This window comes from Buteo buteo, chromosome 3, assembly GCF_964188355.1.
Source record: "Buteo buteo chromosome 3, bButBut1.hap1.1, whole genome shotgun sequence".
NCBI classification, from domain to species: Eukaryota; Metazoa; Chordata; class Aves; order Accipitriformes; family Accipitridae; genus Buteo; species Buteo buteo.
The window spans coordinates 50,682,790-50,696,876 of record NC_134173.1 but is presented as its reverse complement, the minus strand read 5'-3'; the positions used below and the strand labels follow the sequence as shown (position 1 = coordinate 50,696,876).

The 14,087-nt window shown below is 39.7% G+C and overlaps 1 protein-coding gene across 12 annotated transcripts in view; it reads right to left on the bottom strand.

The window, feature by feature from the left end:
- Positions 1-976: 976 nt before the first annotated feature.
- Positions 977-14,087, bottom strand: part of LOC142029159 (Y+L amino acid transporter 2-like) — a 30,474-nt gene continuing 17,363 nt past the window's right edge. For all 12 annotated transcript variants that reach the window (XM_075023563.1, XM_075023564.1, XM_075023554.1 and 9 more), the window contains 8 exons: positions 13,120-13,245; positions 9,707-9,851; positions 9,191-9,314; positions 8,322-8,425; positions 7,913-8,009; positions 6,331-6,480; positions 4,381-4,564; positions 977-3,644 (listed from right to left, as the gene is read on the bottom strand). In XM_075023563.1, the coding sequence (XP_074879664.1) occupies positions 3,553-3,644; positions 4,381-4,564; positions 6,331-6,480; positions 7,913-8,009; positions 8,322-8,425; positions 9,191-9,314; positions 9,707-9,851; positions 13,120-13,245 (1,022 nt within the window). In that variant the 3' untranslated portion in view covers positions 977-3,552. The remainder of the gene's footprint in view (positions 3,645-4,380; positions 4,565-6,330; positions 6,481-7,912; positions 8,010-8,321; positions 8,426-9,190; positions 9,315-9,706; positions 9,852-13,119; positions 13,246-14,087) is intronic.

Below are 14,087 nucleotides of genomic sequence, written 5' to 3'. Positions count from 1 at the left end.
AATGCGCCAAAGGCACTTCATCCTGTAACAGAGCTGTGACCTGGCCAGTGTCAGGTCATGCATCTCTCAGGTTGTTTCACACTTCAGTAGACACAACCTACCTAATGTGTGAAGGTATTTCTTCACCTTTATAGCCAGGGAGCACACAATAGCCCTTACGGCTCTTCAGGCTCATGCAAAGCCCAGACATCTTCAGACTTTCTGTGGCTGATTGATAGTCTCTCCTCTGTCAACACCAACTTCTGTTTTCCTTTGTTGACACAGAAATGGAATCTGATACCAATTCTCCCGTTTTTATTCAAAGAACTGTGATTCTTCATAAAAAGCAAGAATCCTGTATTTCCTTGATTCCTAAAGAAGAGCTAGTACGACTCCCAAGTACTGTATTGGCCCAGCTTTTGCCCCTGAAAGACCCCTCCAGAGCTCTGCATATGGGCTGTTCTCCAGGGTCTCTTGTCTCTGCAGCCTGCCAGGCTCCCATTACGCACTGCAGCGCAGCCTGCACCGCCATGGGCTACGTCTTCCACAAGCTTCCAGTGTTACCCATACCCCTTTCCCTTCCACCACAGAGATGCCAGCTGACAAACTAGATGTCAAACAGCCTCCTCCTAATATTTTGTTATGTAGTGATGAGATACTTAGCCTGGATGCCACGACAGTCTCTGAAAAAGTAAAAACTGTTTATTGTTTGACTGCATAATTGAGCATCTGTGAATAATGTAAAAAAAATGTGTTTACTCTTAGAACAAGAAAGTGTTTGGGTAAAGAATTGCTCATAATTGCAGTGAGAAAGAGTCCCACCTGGAGTAACTAGAAATTTTTCCTTCCATAAATGCTTATTTTGTTGTGTTACAGAGAACACAAATAAGAGTTGGAGTCTCATTGCTCTCCTGGCAAACTGACTTGTGAGATGTCAGGCAGGGCAAATTTCATTCACAGTACTATTTTTATGCTTTAAAGCCACACAACTACAGCATTTACCAAGGATCAAATGTTTATTTAAACATTTCAGCTTCTATGACTTCCTTTAGATATTTGACAATAACTTACACGCATTATTTGTAAGGAGTGAAAAATCAACAAACACATTAACATTTCTGAGATTCCGATGTCCATAGAGAATTTCAGTAACATTATTCACATTTATAACGTTGCATCTGACTACTACTTTCCTTCTGTCCAGAAAGAAAGAAAACAAAGGCTTCGTCATGCCTGGAAAGTTAACAGATTCCTGCAAAAACAGATTTTGGCAAAAAAACAGACAAAGAAATTTCTCAGCTTGGAATTCTCCATGGAAATGGTCTTAGTCTGTAGCCCTTATTACACTACCTGTAGTGCCTGCTGTTATCACCCGAGATGTCACCTCAGGTGTCTCAAATCACTTAGGAACTTTGGTCCTGCAAGGAAAAACTTCAGAGGACGGTACAGTGCTGTCTCGGCGTGACACATAGCTCAGCACCAAGCACGACTTTGAACTCTGTGGAGGCAAAGACTGTCATGTTTATTTTGGTAATGACTTGTAGGGTTTGTACTCTCTTTGTGCCCTGATACAGTCTGGGATGGCGGCTCTGTTGTTAACCAGTGCTTTGTAAGAGACAGGGCAAACACACAATATTTCCATACAGCTGTAGAGCAGGATCAAAATGGTGCTATACTGTAATAGAGGCATGTGTTGTGTGTGTGTAGAGTACGTGGGATGTTCTGAGTTGGGCTAACTAAACTACACCCTAGGTCTTCTTTCCTCTTCGTGTTTTGCGATTGTGATACTTAAGTGATTTTACTGCTCAAAAGCTGTGGCTTCCAAAAAGCAAAACATGCATCTCTAACATCTTCTTGTTTACCTTAATTTAGTGCATTTTTATTGTTCATACTTCGTATCAAAAGAAAACCCTGCTGAAAGGAAACTGCCACAGCAGATGGCATTGAGATGCAAATAGAAGGTTTCACAGGAGCCCTGTCAGCAAACGCTGTGTTGGAGATGCGCGAAGGCACAATCCTGCAAATGACTTCACAATGTGGGGAGGGAATAAAGAGAGGTTTAAGTAGCAACGATTGCCTATTCCATTGCTCTTTCTCTGGGCAGACATCAATAAAAGACAATAATGCTAGAAGCTACAGGGACTTGTATAAGATTAAATTACCTTAATTGGGGTTAATTGAATAGGACTGATGAAACTCAAATTAGAAACAATGTATGTTATATTCAAATATAATTACAGAAAGGAAGTACGACTTGCCAACAAGGATAACAAATGGTACTACATATCAACAAAGCATATTAGAGCTGGAGCAGCTGTTTTTATGGTCTAGGTTGCAAGGCTGATGGCTTTTTTTTAATGACAATTATCATCTGTTCCATTTCAGAAGACTAAGAATTAGGACTAGTGGCACATTCCTGCGTGCCACACTGAAAAACTTAATGTTCAAGAGAACGATCCTAGTTCTGAACTGCCCTTTTCTTTCATGGCACCCCCGGGTGGGTGCACTTGTCCGGTGCACGTGCCTGTGCTGGGTATTGTGCAACAGGCACCGACGTGACTTGAAGACCCGGCAGCCGGTGCTGGAGGCTCTCTGGATGCTCCGTAGGAGACCTGCAGGTTACCTTGCCAGCTGGAACTGGCGAGGCCTGAAGGGTTGGGCAGGGGCTCAAGGGATTTTGTAAACATCGATTTTGATTTCTCCTTGTGAATTCCTTAAATAAATTCCACTGTGGAAAAAATTAGTGTGATTCATGGGGTCACAGCTTTGATACTTCTAGGCAAGCAATGGACAGTATGAAAAGGTGAAGTGTTTTCCCTGAATATATGCTAGCTGGTACATGACTCAGTTCCTTACAGTGCTCCACAGCAGGTTGTTCTGCTGGAAAGCAAAAGTACTTCAGCTACAATGATATAATTTATTCATTGAAAATACCTCTTCCGCAAAAGGGTAATGAATGTGGGATATCGTCAAATGACAATTTCTCACAGAATTTAAATGACTGAAAACTTTGGGTTTCTCCTTTTGGTAAACTATGTATGCCAGGAATTATGCATTAGAATAGTTTAACACTAATACTACATTGACTCAAAGCATGTTTACCAGTTTGAATTATATATTTTTTACTTTGGCTAAGAATTTAGTTACATTTTTAGAAGTACACTGTGGCTTCTACTTCCCAACTCAGGTTTTGAATCTTGCAAATATTTGGTTTGTCTTTTGTTATATTTATCAAGTTATTTGTTAGGATTGTGACTAGGCCTAATACTTTTTATTATGATTTTGCAATTGATCTAATTTTTAGCACTTATCTACTAATAAATGTTTGTTCATACAGTGCTTTATAGTTTCAAAGTGTTACATGATAACTCACTATTAACAAACAGAATTAAAAAAAAAAATCCTGTAAAATAGAGTCGTTCATAAAACAAGCACAAGTTAACAGACATCAAAATGATGCATAGTACAGTGGTTAGTGCTTTAGTATAACTGAACACATGAGGAGAACTTCAGATGATAAAAATTGCTCCAGACGGGAAATGTCAAGGCATAACTCTCAATGTCAAGGCAACTCTATTTACTCTTAGCTGCTGTAGGTTCCATGTCTATGTCCAGGTCGGACAGAGCACAGTAGAAGAGCATCTGAACATATTTTGTTGTTGTAGCTGTAATACATAGCAAAAATGTGTGAGGCAAAGTTATAATATATCTTAGGCAAATATACAGATTTTGAGGATTTGAAAGCACTACACAGATATTAGGAAAATCTTAAAACACCTTAATCAATTGGATTAAGCACATGTTATGAATCACTAAAGGCAAAAGGAGCTTAATAATTTAACAGAAAGTCTTGTTTAATCAGACTTTCATCAACATTTTCTTTGAATTGTCAGATTGATAGCTGAGTTCAAACTGAATAAAAATATTAAAGTTTTGCTTTTCAAGATTGCCTGAATTTGAGGAGTGGAAACTACCTTTCAGGCCAATAATTCATTATTTCATAATTTACAGAAATGCACAGACTCCTCTGACTCAGATGTTCGATTCCTTTGACATAAAGTGAAATAATGGTGTCCTGGTATTTCCGCCTTCCAGAGTATCAAACTGCATACATTCAGTCTTCACAATCCTACATGGCTTTTACTGAGCTGATGTATTGAAATGGCTCAACACGACAAATATTAGATGACTATATTATATCCACATATTAGACTATTTTGTACAGGTATGCATGGTTTTGTTTTCAGGACCATGTGGTGAAGCAAATGATCTCAGACATGCCATATATAAAAGCATAGCAAAACTTCATAAAGAAAAAGGATTCTGGGAAAAATTACTCTTTCTTCTGAACAAGCATTCAAGATTTTGGCACACTGACTAGGACAAGATGATGTTGCTTACCAGAGAGCCACTGTAGACATTTAGGTCGTTTATCAAATGGCAGATAGACTCCCAAATAATACGCAGGAATGCCTGAGAGGGCAATACCAACGCCAATAAGGGAATTGATTGTGTCGCTGTAGAGAGGAACTATGACCAGGAAAAGGGAACATAAACAGTATACTATAGGGAAGAAGAGGTTAAGCTATGGAGAAAAGAAAAAAAAATCCAACATTTATTAAAACATGCAGTAAATACTCTATTGTAAAAAATGTCAGGCTTTGCAGATTAAAGTTAGACATGTCAATAACAAAAATACAGCTATTGACTATATGACTACTATGAACTGAATCTTTTGACTGCCTACAGTCAGTACAATTTTCTAGCTTCTGTGTATGCCGCTGAGAACCTCTTATTTGGTACACATCTGAGTATCTGACCATTTTGTTGTTTTCAGGCCTGGACAAGGTCAATTCCTTTCCAATTAGTAAGGAATCAATCTTTGAAAGCAGTGCTTAAAACTGAGTAGTAACAGGTAGTTTTCCCTCTAACTTCAAGTGCAAATTTTTAATTGTAGTTTTGACTAGGAACTAACTCAGCTAGACTTTCAATTACCATGTTGATGCTACAGAACTAAGTGCCTGGGCACTTAACAAATATCATACCACAAATAAGGAAAGTTGCAATAACCTCTTTATGGATTTATTTTTCACTATAATATTTTTCACTGGCTGTAGTGATGAGCCTTCTCAACAGTCCAGGAGCTGACATTTGAATACTAGCTGAAACTCCTGGGAGTTTACTGGTATAAATATTTCTTTTTCCTTATAAAGGTTAAAAATGCAAGTTAATGGAAACCCACTGCTACATTTCAGAAAAGGAAAAAGTGTATGCGGAGTTGTGACATTAACTAAGCTGGCAAATGCTGATAGGAATTAACCAGTCATTATCTATAATCTGACTGTAATCCTTACTTTAGTAGAGTCAGTAGCAAAACTGCCAATAAGGCAAGATTTAGTCTCTATCTTCAATGTATTTTGGGGCAGATTTTGGAAATGAAGTGTGAACGTTCTTCAGGAAAATTTCGTCTGCTCTGGAAGACTGGAAAGTTTTCTATCAGTAGATGCTTAGGATATTTTATGCTTTTGTTTGAACCATGTGTTTTTTATAATCAGAATGTAAGAGTTAGATGGAAAAAAAAGTGTTGGTAAAAATTGTGCAGGAGGTTAGGAAGAGAGAGTGATGAGGAAGAAATGTTTAGATTGGGTGTTAATTTGGATTTCTCATAATTTTTACTGCATCACTGCAGAGTCAAAATGCAGGTCATGGAGCCAACAGAGCACAGTGAAATGGGAGCCAGCGTGTGGTTTTGTGTGCCTGTGGGAAGCTGTGCATTTCCGTCCCTGCTTCCTGGATAATCACTGGATTAAAACTAGAAACAATTTTTAGGCACGTTTTGTTTCTGTGCAGTCTCCCTCTCCTAACTGATAGCTAGATGCTTTTCTACAGTCTGTCATTAAACTTGCATGTTACTGTCTATGACCCCTATGCAGTGGGAGGAACAATCAAAATATATTTGATTATTCAAGCTTTTGGACTTCTGCAGGAGCTCTACTGAGGTCTGCTCTGAACAATACAAATGGGGGTTGTTCCAGGATGGGCTAAGGACCCCAGGCATTTATTTATTCCTTTTTTATTTTGAAATAAGTATAGTTATAAAGTTGAATGAAAGGAAAAACAAAATGGTAAATATAATTTGAACCTCATAGCAAAGGTACCAGAACAGATGTTCTTGTGGCAACTCAAATGGGTGTTGATGCTTCATTTCTTACCTTGTATGTTGAAAGGATTTCTATGGCTGATAAATAAGTCTATAACATAACTGGCAATGTTATGGGTGTGGTATTAAGGATCACACAAACACATGCATTAGCTGGCTTTTAGGGCTTGTTTCCTCTCTTGTTTACTTACTTTGATAGGCCGTGGTCTACGTGGCTGCGTATATCTCAAATATATTAGTCCTGCAATAGACAGACCCACAAAGAGCCAGTAGTTGAAGCAGTAGTAATTAATAAGGAGGAAAACATCTTCCACAAGGAGATAAAGCAAAGTCATTAAGCCCTAGAAGTAATAAAAACAAAGACTTTTTAATGTGAAAATAAAGAAATGTCTTATAAAATAAAGAGGTAGTAAAGTTATAAACCAGCCTGTTTCCAATATATTTGTCTGGACTTACGAGATCGGGCCTTTGCAAGAAGGATGTACTTAAAACTCTGAGAAATCTGCAAATATGCCACGTGAAACGTGCTGGTATCTCTTCCTTAAACACAGCAATGAGACCACCACATTTGGCTGAAGAGGTGTCGGGTTTGAGAAGTTACTTTTCAGCAGGAGGAGGAAACCCTCCTAAGACGACCAGATGAGGAGCCCCAGACGCTGCTGCACTATGGTGAAGGCTGCTAAGAAGGTTTCTATCGGCAGCGGCTTACCCTGCTGTTCTGGCTGGCTTCAGTTTGAAAGCAAACTTAATTTAGTTTCACTGTTGGAGGCTCTCACAGTCCACTCATACACTGAGACCATTAGAGAAAATTCTGTGGTATGCAGGTGTGCTATACTGCCTGCATGGAAAGACCTAAAATACCAGGAATTTAATGTCTATCTTAACAGATGAGCAGAACGAAATTCCACTGTGAAAAACGTGAATGGTGGTGTATTAAGGGAATATAGCTCATCTTACTGGTGCAAAAAGAATCCCTCTGAGAAGCATATTCATAATGAGATTAAAAATTGTAGTAAATCATTTGATGTCAAACAGGACTGGCATAATAATCCATTTATAAACCATATGTAACACAGGGCAATGGAAGACACCAAATAAAATACACGTTCAAATAAACAGCAGTGAAATGCTTTTGAATGATTCTACCTTCTCTGTTTGTGCATATCCTCCCCCTTATTTTAATCTGTTAGATTTATGGATTATTTATTAAGATCATTTGCACTAATTCTATACCTTATGGTTCCTCGACTTTGTGTCACAAGATTCATTTGTATAGTGACAGCAAGAGAAAAACTCAATATGGCTATAGGCATCCAATGGTAGGAATTTAATTTTAAGTGCTTTGTCACTCCTGTTATAACTAGAGTCCTAGAAAATAAGCCTCTGGCAGGGTCTCAGAAATATTCCTGCCATATTCTTCTCCAGTGACACTCTGAAAACTCACGTAAAGACTTAAACAACTCTTGTCTATACTGTTACATATTTAGCCATTCTCTGTTTTCTAAGTAATGCTATTGCACTTCTCACTAATCTTGTTCAGAGAGCATATGAATGTGAATCAAGCCATTCTCTTTCCCCTGAAAAAAACCCCACCAGACAAAATAACGTAAACCACCCTTAATGAGTTTTAGAAATTGTGAGCATTTGAGGAAGATGTCTCCAGCGCAGGAGGAGCCCGGGAGAAACATCAGGCAGAGGCGAGGTGTTATACTCCCCCGGCCCGAACCCCTGGCTGTCCCCCCCCGCCAGGCATGGGGCCGGGCTGTCACTTACATTGAAGAGGAGAGCAGGGACTGGTGTGAGGCACTTTACATGAATCAAGCTCAGACTGTCAGGGAGATGTCCTTCCCTGGCTCCAACGTAAAAAAGCCTAAAAAAAAAGAAATAAGAAAACTCAACCAGTCAGTGAGCCAAGGAATAGCTTGTTGCTTTCTGACAAAGGCAGCATTAATTCTTTTATTAGTGTGTTGTAAATCCTGCTGTCTTCTCAAGTGGCTTTAGTTTATCAATTGGTGCTGATCTTGAGAAGACATGTCAGATCATAACAATCCTTCCATCATAAATGAACAACTGGACATGGCAACAATTAACTGTGTCACTTTTACGATGTAGTAGTAAAGAATGCAGATTAATAATAAATAATTCCTTCTCAGTTATTTAAAATAAATCTTACATTTCGTACCTGGATGCTGCAATTATTGATGAGTTTAAGCCACTATAGCAAGACATGGCCACTGCTATAGGAATTATCCACTTAGCATAACTAAGGGTTTCACCGCCAAATGTCTGTAACAGAAAAAGAAAATAATAGTGATGCCTGTTACCTTAAGCGTATGGACAATCCTGAGAAACTCTCATGAAAACACACCAGCCCAAATATATTGCCATAGCCCATGCTTTCTTATGACACCCGATAACAACTTGGGAAATTAGAATTTGGAAAAACTGATCAGTATCAAAATAAAAATGGAGATACATTAAAAAAAAGAATTTAAAAAAAAGTTTCTAAGCCTAGACCAAGTCAATGAGATAATGGAAGAAAATGTATTGACTTCAATGTATTCTGACAAATTCTGACATTAGTAATCCATGAGTAATAATTGTACTTTTGTATAAAATATTGATAAGGATTTAAAAAGCATTTCACTGCACATTTTTGTGTTGAAAATTTTGCTGTGATCCTGAAGCATTAAACATCATACACTGTACAGCAGAATGATAGCAAAAAACCTTGGTTCTTAAAGCACCCAGAATCCCCATAGCTTTTTCTCTGTCTGGCCCTGTCAAAGCATCTTCTACAATGAAGTACTGTTAGGAGTAGGATTTACAGAGTATATAAGAGGATTTTAAAAGAGCAGATTTATTGGATATGCTCTTTATATGCACCTTCTAATATACTGGTGCTGTTACATGAAAACAAAGTTTAAAACAAAGCAACAACCTTCAGCATGGAAATATTTGAATTGTTTTGCCAAGAAGTATGCTACCTGAGACTCTTCTGCAGTGTCATCCATACAGTAACTTGTGTTCTAATTATTTTATACAACTTACCACAGCCACTGCATCACTTGTGAGGATAGCTGACATGTCCAACACTACGTAGTATGCGATATTAGTCAACAAGTAAATAATAGTCACAATAGGCATTGAAATTGCAATAGAAAGAGGTAGATTCCTGTAAAAGGAAAACGGCAAAATTATTTCATGTTCTTTAAATAAGGAATATTTAAAGAGAAGATTGTTCCCAAATTCAAACGTTTGTGAATGGATACCTCCATCACTTTTTGTAACCCATCATTTTGTAATCATGGGGTTACAAAATAACGTGCAGCCATGGGTGGAACTATTCCATAAGCAGCTTAGTTGACTGCTTGTGGGTCTGTCACAAGTTTTAGAGAAAAAAAATGTACATTTATACCTGTAAATTTTATATACTGTCTTTTATATGAAGCAATTTAAGAGCAATTTGACTAATTCCCAGTCAGAAACAAATACAGAGCGGCTTGTCCTGCCATCACCTCTCTTACCAGGACACTTCAGCGATTCAAAGGAAAAGAACATGTTTACCTCTCGGGATTCTGCATTTCCTCGGTGACGTAGTTGAGTGTGTCCCATCCCGAGTAGGAGAAGAGGGCAGAGTAGAGAGCCAGCGCGATCATCCCTGGGTTTGTGGCTGAGCCCTTGAATGGAGCTCTCAGGTTTTCTGTTTCTCCTGTACAAACCAAAGGGACCGATTGCCTGTTACATTTCAAGGATTATGATGTAGAAGGACACTACACTGAAAGTCTCAGCTACCCAAAAGGAAATAAAACCCCACTGCATCCAGGTTTCATTACTATTTCTAAAAGTGAACAGCTTATATTTTCACTTGACAAATGGGAAAGTTTCAGTCAGATGTTCAGACAGCTACACTTGTACAGGGAGACAACAGAAGACATTTTCCCATGTTTGGTATTTGGATGTGACTTGTGTGGTTCTACCAAAATTCACGGCGTCCTTGTCTCCTGGCATCACTGCCTAGCCTACAGAAGGAGGAGCCATACTGAGGTCATGCTACGCCCTGTCAGCCAGGCAGAGGCACTTGGGAAACCCAGATTCAGTTCCTGAATCTGTCTCATATTTCTTCCTTGTATCTGTGCTTTTGTTTTCACCAGATGAATTAGTGGCCACTGGAGGAGGAACTCCTGGAGGCATGGTTCTCAGTGGGATGCTCTGCCCCACAAAGGTGTTCCCCAAAATTAAGAGAGGAGACTTAAAAAATCTTTCCTTTCAAAATTCTCCTCTAGTTTACCTCAATTGGTTGAGATGACAACCTGCAGAATGCTGCAAAATAGGAGAAATGTTAACGAAACTGTGTGAGCCTTCACTGTGATTCTGGAAAGGGGAAGAAAGGCCTTACTGACTTTGCAGAAGGAAAGTCAACTATCTAATATAAATGGAAGTGGGTTAAGTATTAAGGAAGACAGAAACATGCTGAAACCTCTATTAGGGAAGAAAGTAAGGTCTTTGTTGTAAAGTGAAACAATTTCACCCTGTGGTTAAACTAAGGAGTTTACAGATACCACAAAAGCAATTCAGTCTTTGAAGAGCAGTAACTACCAGGAGACTGTTTGAACCAAGGAAAGTGAAGCTACAAGATGTACACACATTTTGGGGAAGAAAATGGCTGGAAGGGAGAAAATGAAAAATCCAAAAGGACCAAGAAAAGCTTTTTTTAATAAAGACAGCTCATACTCAAAATCAGATACATTCACAGTGTTTTAAAACAAGAGGCGTATCTGAGCACACCAGAAGGAATACGGCAGGGCTAAAACGTCATAACTGTCCTGTCGTGGTTTAACCCCAGCCAGCAACTAAGCACCACGCAGCCGCTCACTCACTCCCCCCCCACCCAGTGGGATGGGGGAGAAAATCAGGAAAAGAAGTAAAACTCCTGGGTTGAGATAAGAACAGTTTAATAGAACAGAAAAGAAAAAACTAATAATGATAATGATAACACTAATAAAATGACAGCAGTAGTAATAAAAGGATTGAAATGTACAAATGATGCGCAGGGCAATTGCTCACCACCCGCCAACCGACACCCAGCCAGTCCCCGAGCGGCGATTCCCTGCCCCCCCCCTTCCCAGTTCCTAAACTAGATGGGACGTCCCATGGTATGGAATACACCGTTGGCCAGTTTGGGTCAGGTGCCCTGGCTGGGCATGAGAAGCTGAAAAATCCTTGACTGTAGTCTAAACACTACTGAGCAACAACTGAAAACATCAGTGTGTTATCAACATTCTTCACATACTGAACACAAAACATAGCACTGCACCAGCTACTAGGAAGACAGTTAACTCTATCCCAGCTGAAACCAGGACACTGTCCTTTTAGTTAAAACAGCTGCTGAGTTTAAAAGAGTGCATTGACCTGATCACAGCTTCCTCCAGAAGTCTACATTATTCCTCCTCCCGGTCCTTTCTATATTTAAGTGCTCGGTTCTGTTTAAACAAAGCAGATGAGACCTTTACTGCCAGTAAAAGCCCTCAGCAGTTTGTGTTCCTCACAGTAATGTTTCCTCTCCACCTTCACCCTCCCTCACCCCATGGAGCAATGCAAAGGAACTGACGTGGGCTATACGGATGCAGGAGCAGAGGCAACGGCCCCTGGGCCAAACTGCATGGTGGCAGCTGCACACCAGTGAGTGGGCTGGGAGTTTTGAAGGAGGAGATTCGAAAGCACGGGTAAATTTGTGACTGTGGGGACAGGGCAAAACTGCTATAGGGGTGACATCACAGGCTCACACCTTTGTAAAACTGCAGCAGCTTTATGAGGGAAACTACTCCTTCACTTAACTGTGGCCCTGAAGCAATGCTTTTCCTCTGCATCTTCACGTTCCTGCCTTTAGGACTGGGTTCGTTTGTTCAGGTTTCTTTAGACTTGAACAAACCAGTGACAACTGACATGCACGGACAATGGCTAAATAAAAAAGCTCTCTTAAAGTCTGGTGTAGCTTTGCAGCATAACAGGTGATGCAACTGCAGCCAGGGAAAGGAGAAGGCCAGCAAACATGGAAAAGCAAGCATGCTTGTTAGGTTTTATAAGATAGTTTCAGCAAGAGAAAAAGACAATTCCTAAACTGAAGAGGGGAAACAATCTTTATTTCAACTGAATAAAGATACAATGGCTATTTAAGAATTTCATGGGAAAGGAAAATGGAGAAACCTTAGTAACTAAGCAACAGAGCTAGAGTTGGAAGAGACTTCACTGTACCAGAGCCCCAAACTAATAAAAGCAAATCTATTGTCATATGCAAAGATCAGAGGTAGCACCGGAATAAACTAGTCTCCAGCCTTCCAGTGTATTCAGTTCAGTCCAGCTATTGATGATAGGAGGTGTCTCATCTGTCCTGTGATGTCTTACAATACCAGAGTGAATCACAGGACTGCACTATTACAGCCTTCTCCCTTGTTTCTAGGAACAAGTACGCGCTCTCACCAATGAAGGAAAGGAGAAGTTCCTTCCCTCCTGATCCTCTCCCCTCGCAGGGCACTCCAGTGGCTCTCTGCCATGGGCAGGGCAGGGAAAGCTGGGGGTGAGAAGTGATGCAAAGGACGCATCCAGCAATTTCTGCTGTGCTGTCCTGTCATAGGACAAGTAGCAACATTAGCCTTTAACAAGCATGAGTCAGGGAAACAAGGCTGACTTTAAACTAGTTAGCACTAAACTGATGTTAATTCAGCTGCTATTTGCTCTTCAGCCCAAGCAATGAAGAACTTGGCGTGTGTTGGTTTGCCACACTAAGGACAGAAGAATAATTAAACCCCCATTGCTTAACAAGCCATAAAGTTCCTCTGATCTTCCTATGATAGACATTTTTTTCCAGAATAAACAACACTTCATATGTAAGTGTTAAACAGTCTGATCTTCCTGCACAGATTTTGAAACTCATATATGGTTCATTTTTAAGAATTTAAGTAAATGAAAATTATTCTTACCTTTACCAATTTTGTAAAGGCCAACAGATATCACCAAGATAAGAGCCATAACTTTTGCATATGTGAAAACGTCTTGTACACGGGTTCCCCACTTCACGTTAACACAATTAATAAATGTTAAGGAACCTGCAGAGAAAAAGAATCTGCATGAAAGGAGCACTGTATGTTTTACATCACTTAAAGTATATTTCAAATCCATCCTTCCAGATACCACCCGTCTTTCAAGGAATAAAATAGAATGAAATTTCACCATTTCAGGACCACCTAGATTTATTAAAATGAATTAAATACTTGGTTTAAAATTTACACAATTGTTTTCTGAAGGATACTATTTTCATGACAAAAGACATCAGCTTTTGAATTTTAGGACTAACTCCTGCTCCTTTCAAGTCATCTTTAAATTTCATTAAAGTCAACAGAGTTGCTCACATGCAGAAGGTGAGATGTCTTTATATCTTTTGTTTGAACTGAAGTTTTTCCTGGTTTTCCATGCTGATTTGAGCTCTAGTCTGCGTACAGAGTAAGGACAGCTCCTGCACCAAAAAGTTTGGATGCTGTGGACAAGATCCTGAACTAAGCCAGGCCAGCACACTGTTACTGTGTACCCATGGCTTAGAAGCTGTGTCATTCACACTTTGACCCTGAGTCTGAAGATTACAGAAGTACTTACAGAGTTCTCTCAAGCCTCAATTTTGACAGAATCTAATAGAAATAGCAAAGTAGCTGGTTGCAGAGGGTGGGTGGGATCAACTTGTTCTCCTTTCCTCCTTCTGCCATATTCTTTGTATTCAGTTTTGTCGCAGAAGTTAAACCCCAGTGAGAGGATAAAGCGCTGTGATGAATGCTGCTGCTCGGCTGGCAGCAGGTCCAGCCAGGGGCTGAGCCACATGCCCACCTCCTCTCTCTCTAGCACACACACATGGCCCCATGGGAAACTTATCTCTCTTGCACTTCCATAATTCAAAACA